Source organism: Narcine bancroftii, chromosome 3 (genome assembly GCF_036971445.1).
Source record: "Narcine bancroftii isolate sNarBan1 chromosome 3, sNarBan1.hap1, whole genome shotgun sequence".
Classification (NCBI taxonomy): Eukaryota; Metazoa; Chordata; class Chondrichthyes; order Torpediniformes; family Narcinidae; genus Narcine; species Narcine bancroftii.
In genome coordinates, this window is record NC_091471.1 from 188,109,334 (window position 1) to 188,129,238 (window position 19,905).

The following is a 19,905-nucleotide window of genomic DNA, read 5'->3' on the forward strand; positions in this document are numbered from 1 at the left end:
CCAACTGTACTCAGACAGACTTCGGCTCTGGACTCAATCTTCCGAGTTTGTTCATTTGTTACTTTACAAAACATTAATCCATTTCACCACAGCATGTCCAATTAACACATTCTAGTGAAGTCCTTATAGGCATTCTTCAAAGTTTTTGCAAAGGTACCTGGAGTCTGGACTGTCTGGCTTGAGCAGAGCTTTGGCATTTTAAATGACGTCTGTTTTGAAGAGTTTGTATGTGACCTACACTAAAAAACCTGCCACAATTTATCTCCTTTAAAACATACCAATATACAATATAAAATATAATATAATTTGTTACAGTACACAGTACTCATATGTCCACACTTAAATTATCTAATTTTTATGCAGATATTGATCCATTATGTGAGAAAGGTCATCAGTATTCTAATGTCCAGGTTAAATGTCTCCATTTTATTGGATGCTTTTACTGGATTTGGGAGATGAGGACATTGTTACATGTACCTGCAGATTTTGGATTTAGTAACAGAAGAGTGTACTAATCACATTGCCTCCTGGCTTATTTCATTGGGTAATAGGGGCACAAACCACCAATATGAGTCAACAGTTCCATTTTAACGGAGGAGTCACGTGATGGACTAGAGGCCGGTAGGGTATTAATACCAGCCCTCTCCAGAAAAGAAGAAAAAAAAGTGGAGAAAAGACAAAGTTCAATAAATACAAAATATAAGAAATAAAAGATAAAGTTGATGAGAAAAGAAAGAAAAAGGCACCCAAGAAGGAAAAAGTAAAAACAACGGGAAAAAAAGAAGAAAAGATGCCAGAAAAGAAAGGATAAGGCCTTACCTGCACGAAGAAACAGGGAGCCGTGATGGAGAAGAGCGCCCGATCTCCGAAGTTGGTGACGGCCCCGCAGAGTCGCAATCCCCCGACCGCTGGACTGCAGAAATGTCTCTCTGAGCCAAACAAAAGTGCGCAGTGCACAAACTAAAGAGAAGGAAAACACCGACGGAAGGGGTGCTCAGCTGAGGAGCGGGCAACCACAGAGCGACCAGTTGAGGGATGCCCGACACCAGGGCTCTCAGCTGGAAGAAGAGGAAAGCGGCAGGAGAGGGAGTGAAGTACCAGGTGAGAAGGAAAGTCGACGGGGTGAAAGGAAAGAGCAGCAGCAGGAGGCTCAACAGATGAGCAGCTCAGAAGAAGAGGACCAACAGCAAGAGGCCAAGCAAGAAGAGGCCCAACAAAGTGAGACAAACAACTCATCAGGAAAGTCAGAAGAGATACAGATACAAAGAAAAGAAGAAGACACAAACACAGGTACAGATACAGAAGAAGAGGAAGATGAAGACCAAGATCTGCACAGAGAAATAGAAGGTAAAACAGATGTACAGAATATAGATAAAGCTTTTTTTCAAGAACAAATTAGAGCATTAAAAGAATGGTTGTCATTAGAATTTAGTGGAATGAAAAGAAAAATGAAAAGAACAGAAGATAAAATGATAAAGATTAGAGCTAGTCATGACAGAAATAGGGAATAGAGTAGAAAATGTGGAAGAATGAGAAACGGCTGTAGAAATGGAAGTAAACGACTTAAAAGGAAAATTGGAAGAAAGTGATAAAAAAATTGTTAGTTCAGAAAATTTATATGTTGAAAAATTATAGTAGGAAAATCAACATAAAAATAGTGGGCCTAAAGGAAGATGAAGAAGGCACAGATATGAAGGAATTTATAAAAGAATGGATCCTGAAGGTCCTGGGAATGACAGAAATGCACAAAGGAATGGAAATAGAAAGGGCACACAGAACACTAGCTCTGAAACCACAGACACATCAAAAACCAAGATCCATTTTAGTAAAATTTTTGAGATATACGACAAAAGAAAATATACTGGAGCGGGCAAGGAATAAAATTAGAGAAGACAATAAACCATTGGAATATAAGTGTCAAAAAATATTTTTTTACCCAGACATAAGTTTTGAACTCTTAAAGAAGAAAAGGAGTTTAATACAGCAAAATCGATCCTATGGAAAAAAGGTTATAAATTCATGTTAAGACATCCAGCTATGCTTAAAATATTTATCCCCAGGGAGCGGATCCGGAGGAAGCACGAGAATTTGCAGAATCCTTGCAGAACAGAAGGAGAGATGAAGAAATGTAACAAGAATGAAGAACGGCGATAAAATATATATAAAGATGTAAAAACAATATATATGTAAAGAACTAAAGAAGGGAAAGAGAAGGGAAGAAAGGAAGTAAGGGGAAAAAGAAGGGAGAACTTTGTTGTATGTGTAAAAAAAAGTGTTTTCTGGGGGTGGTTGGGGGGGAGGGAGAATAACTGTCACTGCGAAATCAGTTGATGCGTACGAGCAGGTTCGTAATCCAAATGGAAAGGGGAGTTGTGGTTGCTTGGCAAGGGATAAGGAGCAACTCAGAGATGGGGGGGCGGATATTTGGGGTTAAGGGAATATTGGATGTGGGAGTTTTTGGAATATTTTATGTTTTAATATTTTATGTTTTAAATGTGTTGTCATACATTGAGTTTAAAAAGAGAAAACAGATGGAAAAGGGGGATGGTGGTGGTGAGTTAGTGGAAATTTATTGTCATACATTGAGTTTAAAAAGGGAAAACTGAGAGATGAAAATGGGGAAAAGGGGGATGGTGGTGGAGAGGAAGCAGAAATTAGGTGTAAACAAGGAATGAGATGGCGATGTTGAATTATATGACTAAATATTAATGGAATACATAACCAAATTAAAAGGAAGAGGCTATTAAATTTACTGAAAAAAGAAAAAAAAAAATAGATATAGCATTTGTGCAGGAAACACATCTAACTGAACTGGAACATAACAAATTAAAGAGAAACTGGGTAGGGCACATAGTGGCAGCATCATATAATTCAAAAGCTAGAGGTGTAGCTATATTAATTAATAAAAATGTACTAATTAAAATAGAGGAGGAAATAATAGATCCAGCAGGGAACTATGTAATGATAAAATGTCAGAAATATTCAGAATTTTGGAATTTGCTCAATATATATGCACTTAATGAAGAGGATCAAAAGTTTATGCAAGATATTTTTTTGAAGATTGTAGGTACGCAAGGAAATATATTGATAGGAGGAGATTTTAACCTTAATTTGGATCTAATGTTGAATAAAACTGGACAAAAGACTAGCAAAAAGAATAAAGTGGCCAAATTTATGATTAAATCAATGCAAGAAATGAAACTTACGGATATATGGAGGAGGCAGCACCCAAGAGAGAAGGAATACTCATACTATTCAAGTATGCATAAAACATATTCAAGGATTGATATATTTTTGTTGTCGGTCCATATTCAAGGGAGAGTTAGGAAAACTGAACATAAAGCTAGATTACTATCTGATCATTCACCCCTGTTATTAGAAATAGAACTGGAGGACATCCCACCAAGAACATATAGATGGAGGTTAACTCCATGCTACTTAAAAGGCAGGAATTTAGAGAGTTTATTGAATGCCAAATTAAAACATATTTTGAAATAAATATGGAATCAGTGAAAGACAAATTTATATTATGGGATGCAATTAAAGCCTTCATTAGAGGGCAGATAATAAGTTATGTAACTAAGATGACAAAGGACTACAATCGGGAAATAGAGCAGTTGGAAAGGGAGATAGTAAGTACAGAAAAGGAACTAGTAAAAAGGGATGATAAAACAAAAAAGAGAGAATTGGTGGACAAAAGATAAAACACGAAACATTACAAATGTATAAGGTGGAGAAGAACAAAATGAAAATAAAGCAAAAGTATTATGAACTAGGAGAAAAAACACATAAAATATTAGAGATATTTTATAGAGATTAATGAGAACTTTAAGGAATTTTATCAGCAATTATACCAAACTGAGAACGAAGGGAAAGATGATAAAGTAGAAGAGTTTCAATCATTACCAATTCCGTTAACAGAGAACTTCTTCAAAGAACTAAAGAGAATAGTAAGGAAATTTTTATGGAAAGGGGGGAAACCAAGGATAGTGTTAGATAAATTAACAGAGAGGTACAACCAAGGTGGTTTACGGTTACCGAACTTTAAAAATTATTATAGAGCAGCACAATTAAGGTATTTATCAGATTTTGACCAGACAAAGAAAAAACCAGACTGAACTAAGATAGAACTAGATAAAATAGGGGAGAAGGTACCAGAACATATACTTTATAAGTGGGATGAAAAGCTGGTACAATATAAAAGCTCACCAGTACTGCATCATTTACTCAATATATGGAAGACGATCCACTTAGAAAGGAAAAACACAAACTACCAAATACCAAAATTACTATTGACGCAAAATCTGCTAATCCCTTTTACAATAAATAACCTTTCCTTTAGGGAATGGGAGAGAAAAGGAATCAAAAGAATAGAAAATTGTTTTTGGGGAAATAATTTATTAACATTTGAACAGTTGAAGTATATATATGGAATAACTCATAGTATACAATGTTTGCACATCATCAACTGAAAGCTTATTTGAAGGATTAATTGGGAAACAGAAGGAAGCAGCTTTGAATATGTGATTACACATAAAATGATAATTAAAAGATCTATAACGAACATGTACATTAAGCTGCAAGATAAGGAAAATGATGAAATAAGCTATAAACCCAAACAAAACTGGGAAAAATATTTAAACATAAAGATAAAAAAAATGAAACATGCGAAAAGCTATGTTCTGGAACTATGAAGAATATAATAAACACAAGGTTACACATGATACAGTATAATTGGTTACACAGGCTATACACCACACCCCAAAAGTTAAATAAATGGGATCCAACATTATCAGATAGATGTTTTCGCTGTAAGAAGGAAATGGGAACAACAATACATGCAATTTGGGCATGTGAGAAAGTGAAAATATTTTGCGAAGATCTAAGTCAGATATTAAATGAAATCACAAAAAATAACATACCAAAAAATCCAGAGATTTTTATTCTAAGTAATATAAGAAGTAAGTAATTAGGCCTCAAATTTGATAAAGCGCAAAAAAAATTCATTATGATAGCCTTAGCAGTAACAAAAAAAATGTATAATGTCAACTTGGAAAATGGAAGAAAGGATGAGAATACAGCAATGGTACATGGAAATGAATAAATGTATTACATTGGAAAAAAAATAACATAATTTAAAAAATAAAGTCACATTATTTGAACAAATCTTGGGAATCGTACATGGAACATAACAGAGAGGGCTTGCCTTGGACCTCCATCCCCTAAAATGATAAGAAGACAAAACAACTTGATCCAGTGTGTAAAAGTAGATGACACAAATTTTCTTGTTTATTTTTCATGGTGTGATGACATTGTTTAATGGTTTTATTGTATTGTATATGTTGAATATTTATTGGTTTTGGAGGGGGGAGGGAAGGTAAGGGGGTAAAAAAGGGAGAAAATGCCACTGTGTATATTTAATGAGAAACGTTTGTATATATCTTGGTTGATATGGATCACAGTATGAAAAATAAAAAAATATAATAAAAAAACAGTTCCATTTAAACTTTTTCTTTGACCAGTTTCAGAGAAATAGAAATTGTCCAATGAAGGAAAGTATGGTGTAAAGTGCAAGTTTTTGTAGACCGTTTACACTGCAGGACCACAGTGATGGTGGAACCTCTGTATATACAGAAACAGTTGTCACATTCACAATGATGGCCATTCCACGGGTTTAGGGAAGTCATGGGAAAATCATATGACTAAATAAAATGATAAACTTATGGTGAAAGGCTCCAGAAGTGACTGTTTATCTTTGCTGTCAGAGGCAGGAAATGAAGGATGGTGATCACTGTTTCCAGAGGCATGTCCAGACATACAGAACAAAATGAGCATTCAAAGCTACAGCAAGATCATTTCATTCCCTGGTCATAATCTCAGACATTAGGGTTTAATTTATCCAAGTTTTATTGTCAGTTTAGTTTCATCTTTCATCCTTTTGGAATCAAAGAATATGGGTTTAATGCAAAAAATATGCCACTGAGTGAGGTAAAAGATCAGCATGAATGCTGATAATGGCAGGAGGCCCATCAACCCCATGCGCCTTCTCCAAAATTCAATAAGATGTGGAGATTTGGATATGTTAATGCCAAATGGGCAAGTTAGCTTGAAATTCTCTAATCAGGTGATGATTCTGCAGTGTCCAAACAAAATATAATCACACAGGCCAAACAGTGGCCACCGTCAAACTGGAGGAGCACCTTGTATTCTGTCCTGGTAGCCTCCAACCTAATGGCATTAACACCAACTTTTCCATTAGACACATCCCTGAGTCTTTCCCTATCACTCTGGCTCCTTTCCTCAAGCTCCCCACCTCCTTCATTCCCTTTCACATCAGAGAGATGCTATTGACCCTCTTGCCCTATCAACTCAGCCTTTTCCTCTTCTACTGTCCCCCTGTATCCACCTATGACCTCTTAACTGTGAGCCTCTACTCCTCCCTCAGCCCTTTCCTGCCTCCTCTCCTCCCCCCACCACCCCTCTCCCCCACCTTTTAATTCCCACACCAACTTGTTTTTGCTGACACCTGACAAAGGGCCGAGGTTCGAAACTTTTGACACCCTTTACTTCCTCTGGATGCTGCATGACTGCGGAGTTTCTGCAGCACAGTTGTGTCTTACTCTGACTCCAGCATCTACAGATTTTCTTGTTTAATCACTCAGTCAATCTAGCGGGCCAGTGATATTTTGTCATTTCTTGAATCTAGTTTACTTTTATAGGGTATGGCAACTATGAATTCACTGCTCCCTTACAGGAGAAAATTGGGTTGTTGTCCTGTTCAGATAAATGTAATTAAAATCAGTGAAAGTACCTGCTCTTTAATGCTTGACTAGGATGATGCAATTTCTCAATTAGTGCTCTGACTCCTCTAGGTAGCCAGCGGGCAATGTTCAAACAGGCCATGCGACACTGGGAGAAACACACGTGTGTCACTTTCATAGAACGAGCAGATGAAGAAAGTTATATTGTCTTCACGTACAGGCCATGTGGGTAAGGCAAAGCCATTTTTTATCCTCATCAGTGATTTGAATTAGACCCAACACATGAATGCGTAAATTCATTATTCAGTTTGTGGTGTTAACTCACAGCATTATTTCAACTGCTTTACTGAATGGAATCGACTACAAGAGCTTCTTTGTGCAGCTGGATGAAATGTGTTTAGCCAGTATCAATTAGCCATACTTCACAGGATTTTCTCAACCCTAATCCCCTTGCTACCATTTGCATCTTTCTGTGTGGTTAAAAGGAACATATTTTTGGCAGAATACAAATCTATAAATACCTACTGGGCCATTACTTGCTTTCCACCATTTGTTGATCTTTGCCTGACACTGTTGATCAATAAGACAGCATGTAATGTAATTAATGACTGCAGCAAATTGATTTGGAAGGAAATTGCTGGCTGCAGCTACACAGTTCACATGCATTGTGGAGCACTTCATCACTTTGTTGGCTGATATTTTGCAGATATAATCATGCTTAATAAGGTTTACTGTTTGTTTACTGTGCCTGTCAGATGTTACTTTGTACCATTTTTAAACCATTTAATTTAATGCTGCAACTTCCATGAGTTTGGGAGGCACTTGCTCAGTGGATAAGGACTACCCCCGAGCAGATGGAATTAAAAAAAATAATTCCTGGCATATTTGAAAATTATAATGAATACTTTTGCATGTTTAAGTGAATAATGGTTCGTTTTTTTCATGTAATAAATTAATTAGTGCAAGTTTTTTCAGTTTAGGGGTTGAAAAATTACAGGTGTTTCACTATTTCCTGCAGTTTCACAGACTCACTCATCTCCTTGCTTGTTCTCGATCTCTGACATTGTTTTGCCTAAATTCCAGATTGGAGTGGTAGGGTAATATCCAGAAGCCCCCCCCCCCCACCCCACCCCCTGCTTGATTAGATGCTATGTTTATTCCCCCAAGATGTTCTATATATATATTATATATGCAATCAATACATCTTTCTCTCCATCCATTAATGTAGTATATTCCCCTACAATGCACCAGTGCCATTCCTTTAATAAGGCATTCATTTCTTATCCTCGCTATGCAACTTGATGACTCTACTTAATGTCATTTTAAAGCCACTGTTGAACCTCCGATATGATTAGGAACTCTTCAGCACCCTCTTGCATTCCATTTCCAATACCTGGTACCCTCTCCAGCAGACTGCAGCCTGGTGCATGTCCTTGACTGTAATCTCCAGCAGCTCACAGCCTGCGTGAATTTCCTGCCTTGAGTCACCAACAGCCCGCCCCCTGTGTGGGTCCTTCAGCTGTAGAAACCTCACTGGTCTGCTGCCATGGTCACTGTCCTGTGGGTTTTCTCTCCTCTGCTTCTTCTCAGATGGTCAGAGTGGGGGGGGGGGGGGGTGGGGAGGTGGCTTATCTCCCTGTTTTCTGGTGTCCTGCACTTTCCCGGTGACAACAACCTCTCCTGGCTGCTGCCAATCATAGACTCCTCCATCTTGTGTGCAGATCCCACATTTCCAGGATTTTAAATAAAACCACCGTCGACTCCTTTAACGGGATTTTTAAAGTCTATACAGAGCTGATGACAGACGTGGACCCTGTGGGAGTGCTGCCTTTACAGCAGCTCAGGCAGCCCCACCATTTTTTTTCCCTACATGGAGACAATGCCACCTGCAAAACATCTCAAGTCACCTCGACATTGCAGCCATGAAATTAAATTGGGGTGTGCCAATGTTCAAACACATGATGAGTTCATCCAAAATTGATTATTACTTCGGAAGTATTGGCATTTATTTCAAATAATTTTTACAGCCATTTTAAATTATAGCAATAATTAAAGCATGGAAACAGGCCATTTTGGCCCTTCTAGTTCTCACTAAGTACTCTCCTCTAGTCCCACCTACCTCCAACCTGCCCATAACCCTCCATTCTTCTCCCGTCCATGTACCTATCCAATTTTTCCTTAAATGACAAAATTGACTCTGCTGCCACTACTTCTCCCGGAAGCTTATTCCATACAGCCACCACTCTCTGAGTAAAGAGTTTGTATGTTCTCCCGTGACCTGCATGGGTTTGCTCTGGGTGCACTGGATTTCTTCCTCCCTTCAAAAACACCTGGAGAATGGAGGTTAATTTAGTAGAATGGGGCATCGAAAAGGCTTCTTCTGCACTGTATCGTTCAAATTAAATTTAAAAAAATAACTTTTCCTGTGATTTTAACTCTGTTTTTAACTAAAAAAGTTAGCTGTAAACAACAGAGCGAGATGCTCAATGTACGTTGCTATTTTTACAATTGTGGTGAAGAAGGGCACAGAACACACTTGGCTGGTACCAAGCTTATATCTGTGCCTATTGTTAATAGTGCACCCAGTGTTGTACTGTTTCTGACCAGTATTGGATCCATGTTACATAGTGCCAGACCTATGGGCACCAGTATTGTGCCAGATGTTCTGAAGAGCCATGTCATATAGTGCAGATCTATACCAGCCAGTACTAAATCAAGTATTATACTATGCCTAACCTATATAAACCAGTATTGTACCCCAATGCTTTCCTGTGGTTCTATCCCAGGTTAATATAATGACAGAAGACCTATACTAACTAGCACTCTTCCTCAGTGTTATTCAGTGACAGAATGTGCCCATCCATATTATGGATCTATGTTTAGATATTGAACTGGACCTGAAATGGTCTGGGTCACTTGTCCTGGGTACCCCATTACTGTGTCTTCAGTTCTGAATCTAGTTTGGTCTGTGGTCTGGAGCCTACGTTAGATGTGGCTCTAAGCCCAGCATCAGGTGGGCCTTGTATATTAAGCAGATGTAAATTCAAGAAAAGAGTCAGCTTGGCATAATTAGCTCTGTACTCTCTAGCCCCATCCCTGATTATGTCAGGGCTACTCCATTTGAAGTTGGGCCTTCTGGTATTTGGGCCTGGGTATTGATGGCAATGTCAGCACCGGACAGGGATGAAGCAGAATAACATGAACGGTGCAGATCATGTGCAGGTTGAGTGGGCTATTTGTTATCTTTTCTTTGGCTTGGCTTCGCGGACGAAGATTTATGGAGGGGGTAAAAAGTCCACGTCAACTGCAGGCTCGTTTGTGGCTGACCAGTCCGATGCGGGACAGGCAGACACGATTGCAGCGGTTGCAAGGGAAAATTGGTTGGTTGGGGTTAGGTGTTGGGTTTTTCCTCCTTTGCCTTTTGTCAGTGAGGTGGGCTCTGCGGTCTTCTTCAAAGGAGGCTGCTGCCCGCCAAACTGTGAGGCGCCAAGATGCACGGTTTGAGGCGTTATCAGCCCACTGGCGGTGGTCAATGTGGCAGGCACCAAGAGATTTCTTTAGGCAGTCCTTGTACCTTTTCTTTGGTGCACCTCTGTCACGGTGGCCAGTGGAGAGCTCGCCATATAATACGATCTTGGGAAGGCGATGGTCCTCCATTCTGGAGACGTGACCCATCCAGCGCAGCTGGATCTTCAGCAGCGTGGACTCGATGCTGTCGACCTCTGCCATCTCGAGTACCTCAGCGCTTGACGTCCTGCTTTGCGGAAACTGCCAAAATGTTTGGCCTGGAAGTCAGCCTGAAGAAAACTGAGGTCCTCCATCAGCCAGCTCCCCACCATGACTACCAGCCCCCCCACATCTCCATCGGGCACACAAAACTCAAAACGGTCAACCAGTTTACCTATCTCGGCTGCACCATTTCATCAGATGCAAGGATCGACAATGAGATAGACAACAGACTCGCCAAGGCAAATAGCGCCTTTGGAAGACTACACAAAAGAGTCTGGAAAAACAACCAACTGAAAAACCTCACAAAGATAAGCGTATACAGAGCCGTTGTCATACCCACACTCCTGTTCGGCTCCGAATCATGGGTCCTCTACCGGCACCACCTACGGCTCCTAGAACGCTTCCACCAGCGTTGTCTCCGCTCCATCCTCAACATCCATTGGAGCGCTCACACCCCTAGCTATTTGTTATATCTAACCATAAAAGCTACATTGTCCACAAGAGATCTCTGAAATCACTTGGCGTTACTATGGCAGAATCCCTGGGGGGTATACCTTACTGCCATTTTCGAGCTGGTGACCTGTAGAGTCTGTCAAATTTCTGCTCTTCATTTCTGAGACTAGTTACTGAGTGTGAGGGTATCAGTAGTAGGCTCTTCACAGGTCTGCCTGATCAGGCCTTTGTTAAATATCGGCACATCATGGGTCACTGGAGATTGGTTGGTAGGAGATACCAGGCAGGATCTTTTACCTCAAGCATACTGAGATCAATCATGATGTCTCCTGCCAGGCTGGCAGTAATGAGGTAATTTCGGAGTGCATCTTCCTTGCCTGTAGTATTCAGCTATTAACCCATCTTAACAATCCAAGTCATTGGGAGTGTGGAGCATTAATGGTGTGATTCAATCTACCAAAAGAGATTCAAATCTATTTGTACAAATATGTAAATAACAGTTCTGGATATTGTACCTGAATTATTTAAGTTTGCTGGAGGTGGAAATCATTTTCAAAAAGTATTTTGTTCTTCAAAGAAATTTCTTTGTTGCTATTCTTGCCTTTTTTTTCCACGTTTGAGATTTCTTTGTACTAAAGGTTGAAATTCTTCTGCCTTTTTACCTTGGATTAATGCAATTGCATCAAATTATCCTCAATGTGATTTTTTCCAAACTGGTTTTAAAGTTGATATGTTCATGACCTATTCAAATAAAACACATAGGAAATTTAACCAACCCATTATCCTGTTCAGTGAAACCTAGCACACATAAACCCAGCAAGCATGGGAATTGTGGCTTACAAAACCTTGGAGTGATTACTCCCAGATTCCTGCCAAGGTTACCCTGAAATCTAAGACCCATTAATCATGTTCTGTGTTGGGGTGACGGGGAAGAAAGAAAGTACTTAGCCATAAAAATGGGAAGGGCTGGTGGTGGGGGGGGGGGGGGGAGGGCAGTTTGCCTGTTTTTCTTTGAATGGTGTTGGTTTCTCTTTACAAGGGCTCAGATTTATTGTCTCATTCAAATGATCACACCTCCAAAGAACAGCACTACCTCAGTGTTGCCTGAAGTGACAGGTTTCCATCTCGTCAGTGGGTCTATTCTCCCTTCACCATGCCCCAGCCCTCTCCTTGATATCTCTCTGACATTAAAACCAAGAGTAGGGAAACAAGAGAGCAGAGGATCTGTGCTGTAAAACTCCATGATGGCATAGCTTCTATCCTTATAAATTCTAAATATTTTAGGACAGCAGCTGTTGTGAAGGTTGATTGCAATCAACTACCTCATGCTGACATAATCCTCATGCTGGGTTTTGACCCGATATGCCAACTATTTCTTCCATACAACCACCCACCTCCCTCCCAGATACTGGCTGACTTGCTGAGTTCTTCCAGCTGTTTGTTTTTTGATTTCAGGTGCATAAAACTAATCATACTTAAGCTCTTGTTGTTGTAGCCACTCTTAATTTATTAACTGATTATTAACAAGATAATCATTGCAGGGAATTGTGTGCACTCTGTTTTTCGTGGTACTGCATCAAATCTGATATGCTATACTCAGTGACTCTTCCAGTGTATTTGACTTGATTTGAAAATTACATTCTGTGAATTGTAATGGTCAAATGATTTTGCCCAACTTTAGTTCTCCAAGGTAAACTTATTTATTAATGACTGCAATCTATAGTGGAAAATGTTCCATGATAAAAATAACTAATGGTGCTTCTGTTTAACAGGTGCTGCTCTTACGTGGGTAGACGTGGGAATGGTCCTCAGGCTATATCCATCGGCAAAAATTGTGATAAATTTGGCATTGTGGTTCATGAGCTAGGTCATGTGATTGGGTTTTGGCATGAACATACAAGACCAGACCGAGATGATCATGTGACCATCATTAGAGAAAACATCCAGCCTGGTAAGGTGCCACAAGACAAAAAGAAAACTTGTCTTATTTGAATGACTGCATTTCATCGACTACATTGATTACATGTAATTGGCTATATTTGTTATTAGGAACAAAAAATCTTTTGCTAGATGAATGTGTGAGCATAAAGTATAGGGGCATTGTGCACAGAATAAGGGGTTAGCTTCAATGCACATCCAGAATTGAGTGTTACATGGCAAATAAAATTGTTTGGAGATGAATGATCAGAGGAAAATTAATATAAAAATGAAGAGGTTTGTAATTCAGATTGTGAAGCAAAAATAATGGCCAATGTTTTTATGTCAGTATTTGGAGACTTTGGGGAAAATCTTGTGGATCAATTGCAAATGTTACATTGAATGAGAATTAATACTTAAGTATGACAATGGCTATTATGCACAAATAATAGTTATTGTTAGACAGTCTTTTGGGGTCAAGGATGGTTTGCTTTTACTCCAAAGTGACTGATGATGCCAATTTGGAACTCTTAGATTTTTGCCATAGGTGGAGAAGGAAATGCTTAACAGAACAGATAGAAGATATTTAGGAAGACATGTATGACTTCTGCAGTTCATGCTAGGCTTCTGTTTATTTCTGCCATGTGGACAATTGGATTTCAGTCCCATCCAGTATCCTTCCTCCCAAATTGAGCAGGGCAGGCCAGGAGTTGTCCTGAAACAGCAGAGATGTTATACTTTTACAAGGAAACTCTGAAAATGTTCTTGAATTTTATTTTCTGTTGATGTGACAATCTCTTGCTGTGACACTGTCGATGTGACAATCTCTTGCTGTGACCGTGCTTGGCATAGCAGGCCTACTTCAAAAGTCTGGTGCAAGCTAAACAGTTGACACAGTGCCGTCTATTGGATCCAACTACATTTAATTGGGGCCTCAGTGCTAGGGATGTTTATTCTATTATCCTGCCAGAGAATTAGAATTTTATTGAAGTATCACTAGAGATATTACTCCAGTACTTTATTCTAGTCTGTGTCTCAGAAGTGTACAGGAGGATAGGGATAACGGCCACCCCATCGTCTGTGAACTTTGTGTCACCATTGAAGTCTTGTTATGGAAAATGTGCTTTCTTCAGAAGAGTAAAGGCTGGATAGTGTCACATTTGTGGCCCGAAATGTGAAGTTAATAAAACATTAAACACTAGTTTTATCAGGTAAACTTCTCCGTTGTCTTTATTCTCCCATTTCCTTTTGTTCTCCTGCTTGTGTTCTTATCTCTCTCATACGACGTGACTTCTGGTACATCTCATACATATTCATTATCATGACATCCCTCCTTTAATCAGAAATAAACTTTACCTTCACTTACCAATATCTCTCGGAAACCTATAAACATCGTAACTGATGGTAATACTATAACTCAACTACATAAAATTTACTTCCTACAGCACTCATACATGCACTTTATGATAAAAGATTAAATACTGTCCCAAAGTTCTTATTAAAACTATGGCACAAAGTCTTCGTATCGTTTGGGCACTTTCCAGTTTCGTTTCGGCCTGCCTGCGATATTGTCGTCGCTTCTCGGTTGTTCACTCTCAGCGTCGGAAATACTGCTCGCCACGGCTTCGGGTGTTTCTGGCACTCTAGTCACTTCATCAGGAGTGCTGGTAACTGCCTCTGGAACATCATCAGGTTTCTCAATTTCAGCATCTCGTATTGGCTTTTCAACCTCTTCGCTCGATGTATCTCTGGACTGGTACCTTTTTACACTGGATACATTTCTCTTATACAGGACTCCAGTCGGAGACTTGACTGTCACCATACTGCCACTTCTGGATACGACAGTATAGGGTTGATGGTAATAAGGTGTGTCTAGCTTACCACTAGTTTCATGCCTCACCAGAACATTATCTCCTGGCATGATGTCTGAGTACTTGGCTCCACGTTTCAAATCTGTGTACAGCTTTGCTGCACCTTTCTTTTCAGCATTGTGGTCCCTCCTCTCCTGGTCGTCTCGGATTTCCTTTATTTCTGGCATTTTTGTGCAGATTTTTCTCCCAAAAAATGCTTCTGCAGGACTTTTTCCAGTGGTTGCATGAGGCGCTGCTCGATAGACAGCCACATAAGATAGCAATGCTTCTCGCCAATTTTGTCCTTCTGCGTGTGCAATCCTCAATCGTTTTTCAATGGACTGATTTTGTCTCTCTACTTCTCCGTTGGCCTGCGGCCATTTCGGAGTTACTTTATGATGGTGGATACCTGTGGTCCTCATGTACTCTGTATGCATTCTCTTACTTCCCCGAGTTCTGGATCACGTTCGGATTCTCTCTCGACTTCCTTCGTAGTCACAGCTTTCGGTGTCGCCTGAATAGCTACGAAGCGTACAAAGCTCTCTGTTTCTGTTCCCAATTCTGACTTGGATTGTGGACCACCAACCTTCACCAATCTGGACAGCGGATCAGCAATGTTTGCTTTCCCTGCAATGTGGATTACTTTATATTTGTAGGGTTGTAGTCTGAGTACCCATCTCTCTATTCTGGGACATGGTTTGGATCTAGGTGCATAGATCACCTCTAATGGCTTATGATCTGTGATGAGTTCAAATTCAATGCTGTATAAATATGCATGGAACCTCTCACAGGCCCATACAAGTCCGAGTGCTTCTTTCTCTGTCTGAGAGTATCTTCTTTCCACATCTGATAACGATCTGCTGGCATAGGCAATGATTCTTGGTCCTCCATCATGCATCTGGACCAACACAGCTCCTAAACCAACTGGGCTGGCATCCGCTATGACTTTGGTTGATGCCGCCGGATCGTAATATCCAAGAGTTTTTGCATCTGTCAGGCTTTGCTTCAGCACTGTGAATGCTTTCTTCTGTTCAGATCCAAAATGAAATGGTACACCTTTCCTGGTTAGTTTCCTTAGTGGTTCTGCCACTGTAGCGAAATTAGGAATGAACTTTGCACAAAAATTGACCAATCCCAGGAAACTCCTCACCTCTGTTGCGTTCTGAGGTGCACGTGCCTCTGCAATAGCTTTCACCTTGGCCTCTGCAGGGTTTAGTCCTTTCCGTGTAAGTCTGTGTCCCATGAAGTCCATTTATGACACACTGAACTGGCACTTGTTTCCATTCATGGTAAGGCCTGCCTCCTGTAGTTTAGATAGTACACGCCTCAACCGTTTGTCATGCTCTTCCTTTGTTTGGTGCATGGACTATGATGTCGCCAGAAATGTTGGCAACTCCAGGAATGCCTTGAATCACTCAATGGATTTCATACTGGTAGATTTCCGAAGCTGCATTAATTCCAAATGATAGTCTCTTGTAATGATACAATCCACAGTGAGTCACAAATGTAGTTACATCTCAGGAACCTGGATCCAGCTCTAATTGATAATAGCCCCATTTCAGATCAATTTTTGAGAATACCTTGCTGGTAGTTAGTTCTTGAAGTATTTCTTCCACTGTTGGTATAGGGTGTCGTTCTCTAATTATAGCTTCATTGGCCATTCTCATGTGAACACATAATCTTATGTCACCCTTTGGTTTGGGCACATTCACTACGGGACTGACCCATTGTGTTGAATGTTCCACCGATTCAATAATGTCTTGTTCGATCAATTCTTTAATTTTGGCTTCGACTTTCCCACGAAGTCCAAACGGAGTTCGGCGCATTGGTTGTGCCTTGGGTTTGACCGTTTCATCTACTGCTAGCTTCAATTGTCGACCTTTCAGCTTTCCTACTCCTTGGAAGACTGCAGGGAATTCTTGCTTCATATCCTCGTATGACTGAATTGAATTGACACAAGCTCCAATATGAAGTATTGCCAGGTCTTGCGCTGTGCTTCTACTCAGCAATGGTTCTCCCCTCTCTTCTATGACCATAAACTCTGCTTCGGTGTACTTATCTCCAGCTTCAACAGTTGCAGTAAAACATCCAATGGTCTGCAATGGCTTGGTTGCTGTGTATGGATACAGTTTCTTGGAACACTTGTTTGAGGTACAGATGATCTTTTTCCTTTTCAACTTCTCCCATAAATGTCGATCAATCACATTACTGTCACTGCCTGAGTCTACAATGACCTGCACTGTCACTCCATCAATGATCACTGGGACCTTCTCATGATGTACTTCATTCAACGTAAATTGGTAACAACTCTGTCCCTCCTGGGTATCATCACCGTCACCATCTATCTGGCGAATGGTATCTTTCTTTCCAGGATACTTTCCTTTCCCCCAAGCTTTGCCTTTGGAAGTTGTACTCTTCCTCTTCTGGTCTGCATTGGACTTGCTTTTGCACTTCTTTGCAAAGTGGTCCTTACCTCCACACTTTCTGCAAACTTTTGCCTTTGGCCGGGCAATATGGGTCTTTTCCAAAGTGACCTCAGTTTCCACATCGATAACACTCCACGTCCTGTGTCGGCGTATATCTTGGCTGATTATGGCGATGTGAGAGCCTCTTAATTTGCTGGCTTGAGTTGTCTTTCAGGGTCATGGTATGAAATTGCCCTTCAACAGCCTAATGCAGCAGCAATGGTTAAAGCATCGGTGAGTTCCAACTCACTCCCTCTTTCCAGTTGACGTCTTCTGAGTTTATCTGATCTGCAGTGCTGTACGACTTGATCCAATAATTGGTTGTCCAAATCAGCTGGCATGTAATTGCATCCAACAGCTAGCTGGTGTAGTCTTGTCACGTACTGAGCAATTGTCTGGCCATCTTCTTGTCTCGTTCTCCGAAACAAATGGCGTTGAAATGTAGCATTCGGTGTCACTACATAGTGTGCATTTAATGCATCTACCGCTTTCCGGTACTCATCCTTTCTTCCAGTATTCAAAAGTGTTTTAAATGTTTCCCGAACTGCGGGACCAGCAGTGAAAAGAATAACGCCCTTCTCTGCGTTTTTTGTTCAACCGTACCAGTATCTAGAAATAGGCCATGACTGTCGGTGTAGGATTCAAATTCTTCCAGCCATGCCTTCCACTTCACACTTACAGTGCTTGCATCACCAGTCGGGTCAAAATGAGCAATTCCACTATGTGTTAGAAAGTCACCGTCTGCACCAGCCATGAGGAAATATTCCAGCCCCAAAAGTACTGAGTCAAAGAGAAAATTCTTATCACCTTGAAGTTGTCTGTAAACCTCTGTAATCTTGTTTAGTCTTTAATTTTCTTCAAGCTTATCCCATCCTCGTCGCCAATGTCACATTTGTGGCCCGAAATGTGAAGTTAATAAAACATTAAACACTAGTTTTATCAGGAAAACTTCTCCGTTGTCTTTATTCTCCCGTTTCCTTTTGTTCTCCTGCTTGTGTTCTTATCTCTCTCATACCACGTGACTTCCGGTACATCTCATACATATTCATTATCATGACAGATAGCACATTAAAAATGATAGTGAATTTCATTATTGACCCACCTTTGTTGAGTGGTGACCACAGCATATGGAAAAAAATTCCTCTTTGGAGGTTTCATAGCCTTGTAGGTTGTGAAAAGACCTTGGGGTGTCAGGCGGTAAGTCATTTGCACGATACTCCACCTCTACAGTCCCTGTTTTTATGTGGATGGTTCAATTGAATTTTTGGCCATTGACAGCTCTTAGGATATTGATAGAAGACGCTCCAAGAGAGTGGTGACATTCAATACGAAGGGTAGATGGTTAGACTCTTGTTGGAGATGCACGTTGGCGATGTGTATATCCATTCATGACTAAATGTTTTGGAATTGCTGTAGGCAGACCTGAGCTGCCTCAATGTCTAAGGAATTGGAAATGGATTTGAACATTGTGCAATCAATAACAAACATCGTCACTTCTATGTTAAAGTGAATAGTTGGACCCAAGACACTGCCCTTTGGAATTCTTGGGGTTGGCAGGGTTAATCTCCAAAAACTGTGACCCCCTTTCTTTGTGCAAGGTATGATTTTCAACTGATCTATTGACTTTCATTGTATCAGGGCCTCATGACTTGTTCATGACAATAAATTTTGATCCTGATTGATGCCACTCCTGGACAGATCTAGGAAAGTCACTGTCACCTCACATTTGATCTCTGTTTAGCTCAAGGCTGTGATGAGGGCTGATGAAACTCAACCTGGGTATTAGCTAACAGGTTACTGTTCATCAAGTGCTGATTGATAGCAGAATGTTGAGCAGATGGTGCAGTATTGGTGAATTCCTATGTTGCTCCAGCTTTTCATCCCACTTATATGGTATATGTTCAGGTACCATCTCCCCTATTTTATCTAGCTCTAATCTGGTCCAATCTTGTTTTTCCCTTGTTTGATAAAAATCTGATAGGTATCTTAATTGTGCTGCTCTATAATAATTCTTAAAGTTTGGTAGCTGTAAGCCCCCTTGTTTGTACCATTCTGTTAATTTATCTAGCGCTATGCTTGGTTTTCCCCCCCTTTCCATAAGAATTTCCTTATTATTTTCTTTAGCTCATTGAAGAATTTTTCTGTTAGGTGAATTGGTAACGATTGAAATTGGTATTGTATCCTTGGGAAGATATTCATTTTAATGCAATTTACCTTTCCGATCAGTGTTAGTGGTAAATCTTTCCAATGTTCTAAATCGTCTTGTAATTTCTTCATTAATGGCTGATAGATGGCCTAGATTATTATCTAGTTATATACCTAGGTATCGGATTGCTTGTGTTTGCCATTTAAATGGTGATTCTTTTTTAAATTCTGTATATTCTGAATTATTCATTGGCATTGCTTCACTTTTATTTGCGTTGATCTTGTACCCCAATACTTCTCCATATTCCTTCAATTTCTTATGTAATTCTTTTATTGATATTTCTGGTTCTGTTAAGTATACTATGATGTCATCTGCAAATAGACTGATTTTATATTCCTTCTCTTTTATTTATTTTTATCCCTCTTATTTTATTTTCTGTTCTTATCAGTTCTGCCAGTGGCACTATAGCTAACGCGAACAGTGAGGGAGATGGTGGATAGTTCACCTGCTTAATTTAAATTGGTTTGATATATATCCATTTACTGTCACCTTTGGCCAATGGTCCCTTATATAATGCTTTAATC

General features: G+C 40.0%; 1 protein-coding gene across 1 annotated transcript in view; it reads left to right on the forward strand.

Annotated features, from left to right (window-relative positions):
• Nucleotides 1-19,905, forward strand: part of tll1 (tolloid-like 1) — a 379,792-nt gene that overhangs the window by 155,797 nt on the left and 204,090 nt on the right. The window contains exons 6-7 of the mRNA XM_069926140.1: nucleotides 6,873-6,990; nucleotides 12,716-12,894. Of these exons, the coding sequence (XP_069782241.1) occupies nucleotides 6,873-6,990; nucleotides 12,716-12,894 (297 nt within the window). The remainder of the gene's footprint in view (nucleotides 1-6,872; nucleotides 6,991-12,715; nucleotides 12,895-19,905) is intronic.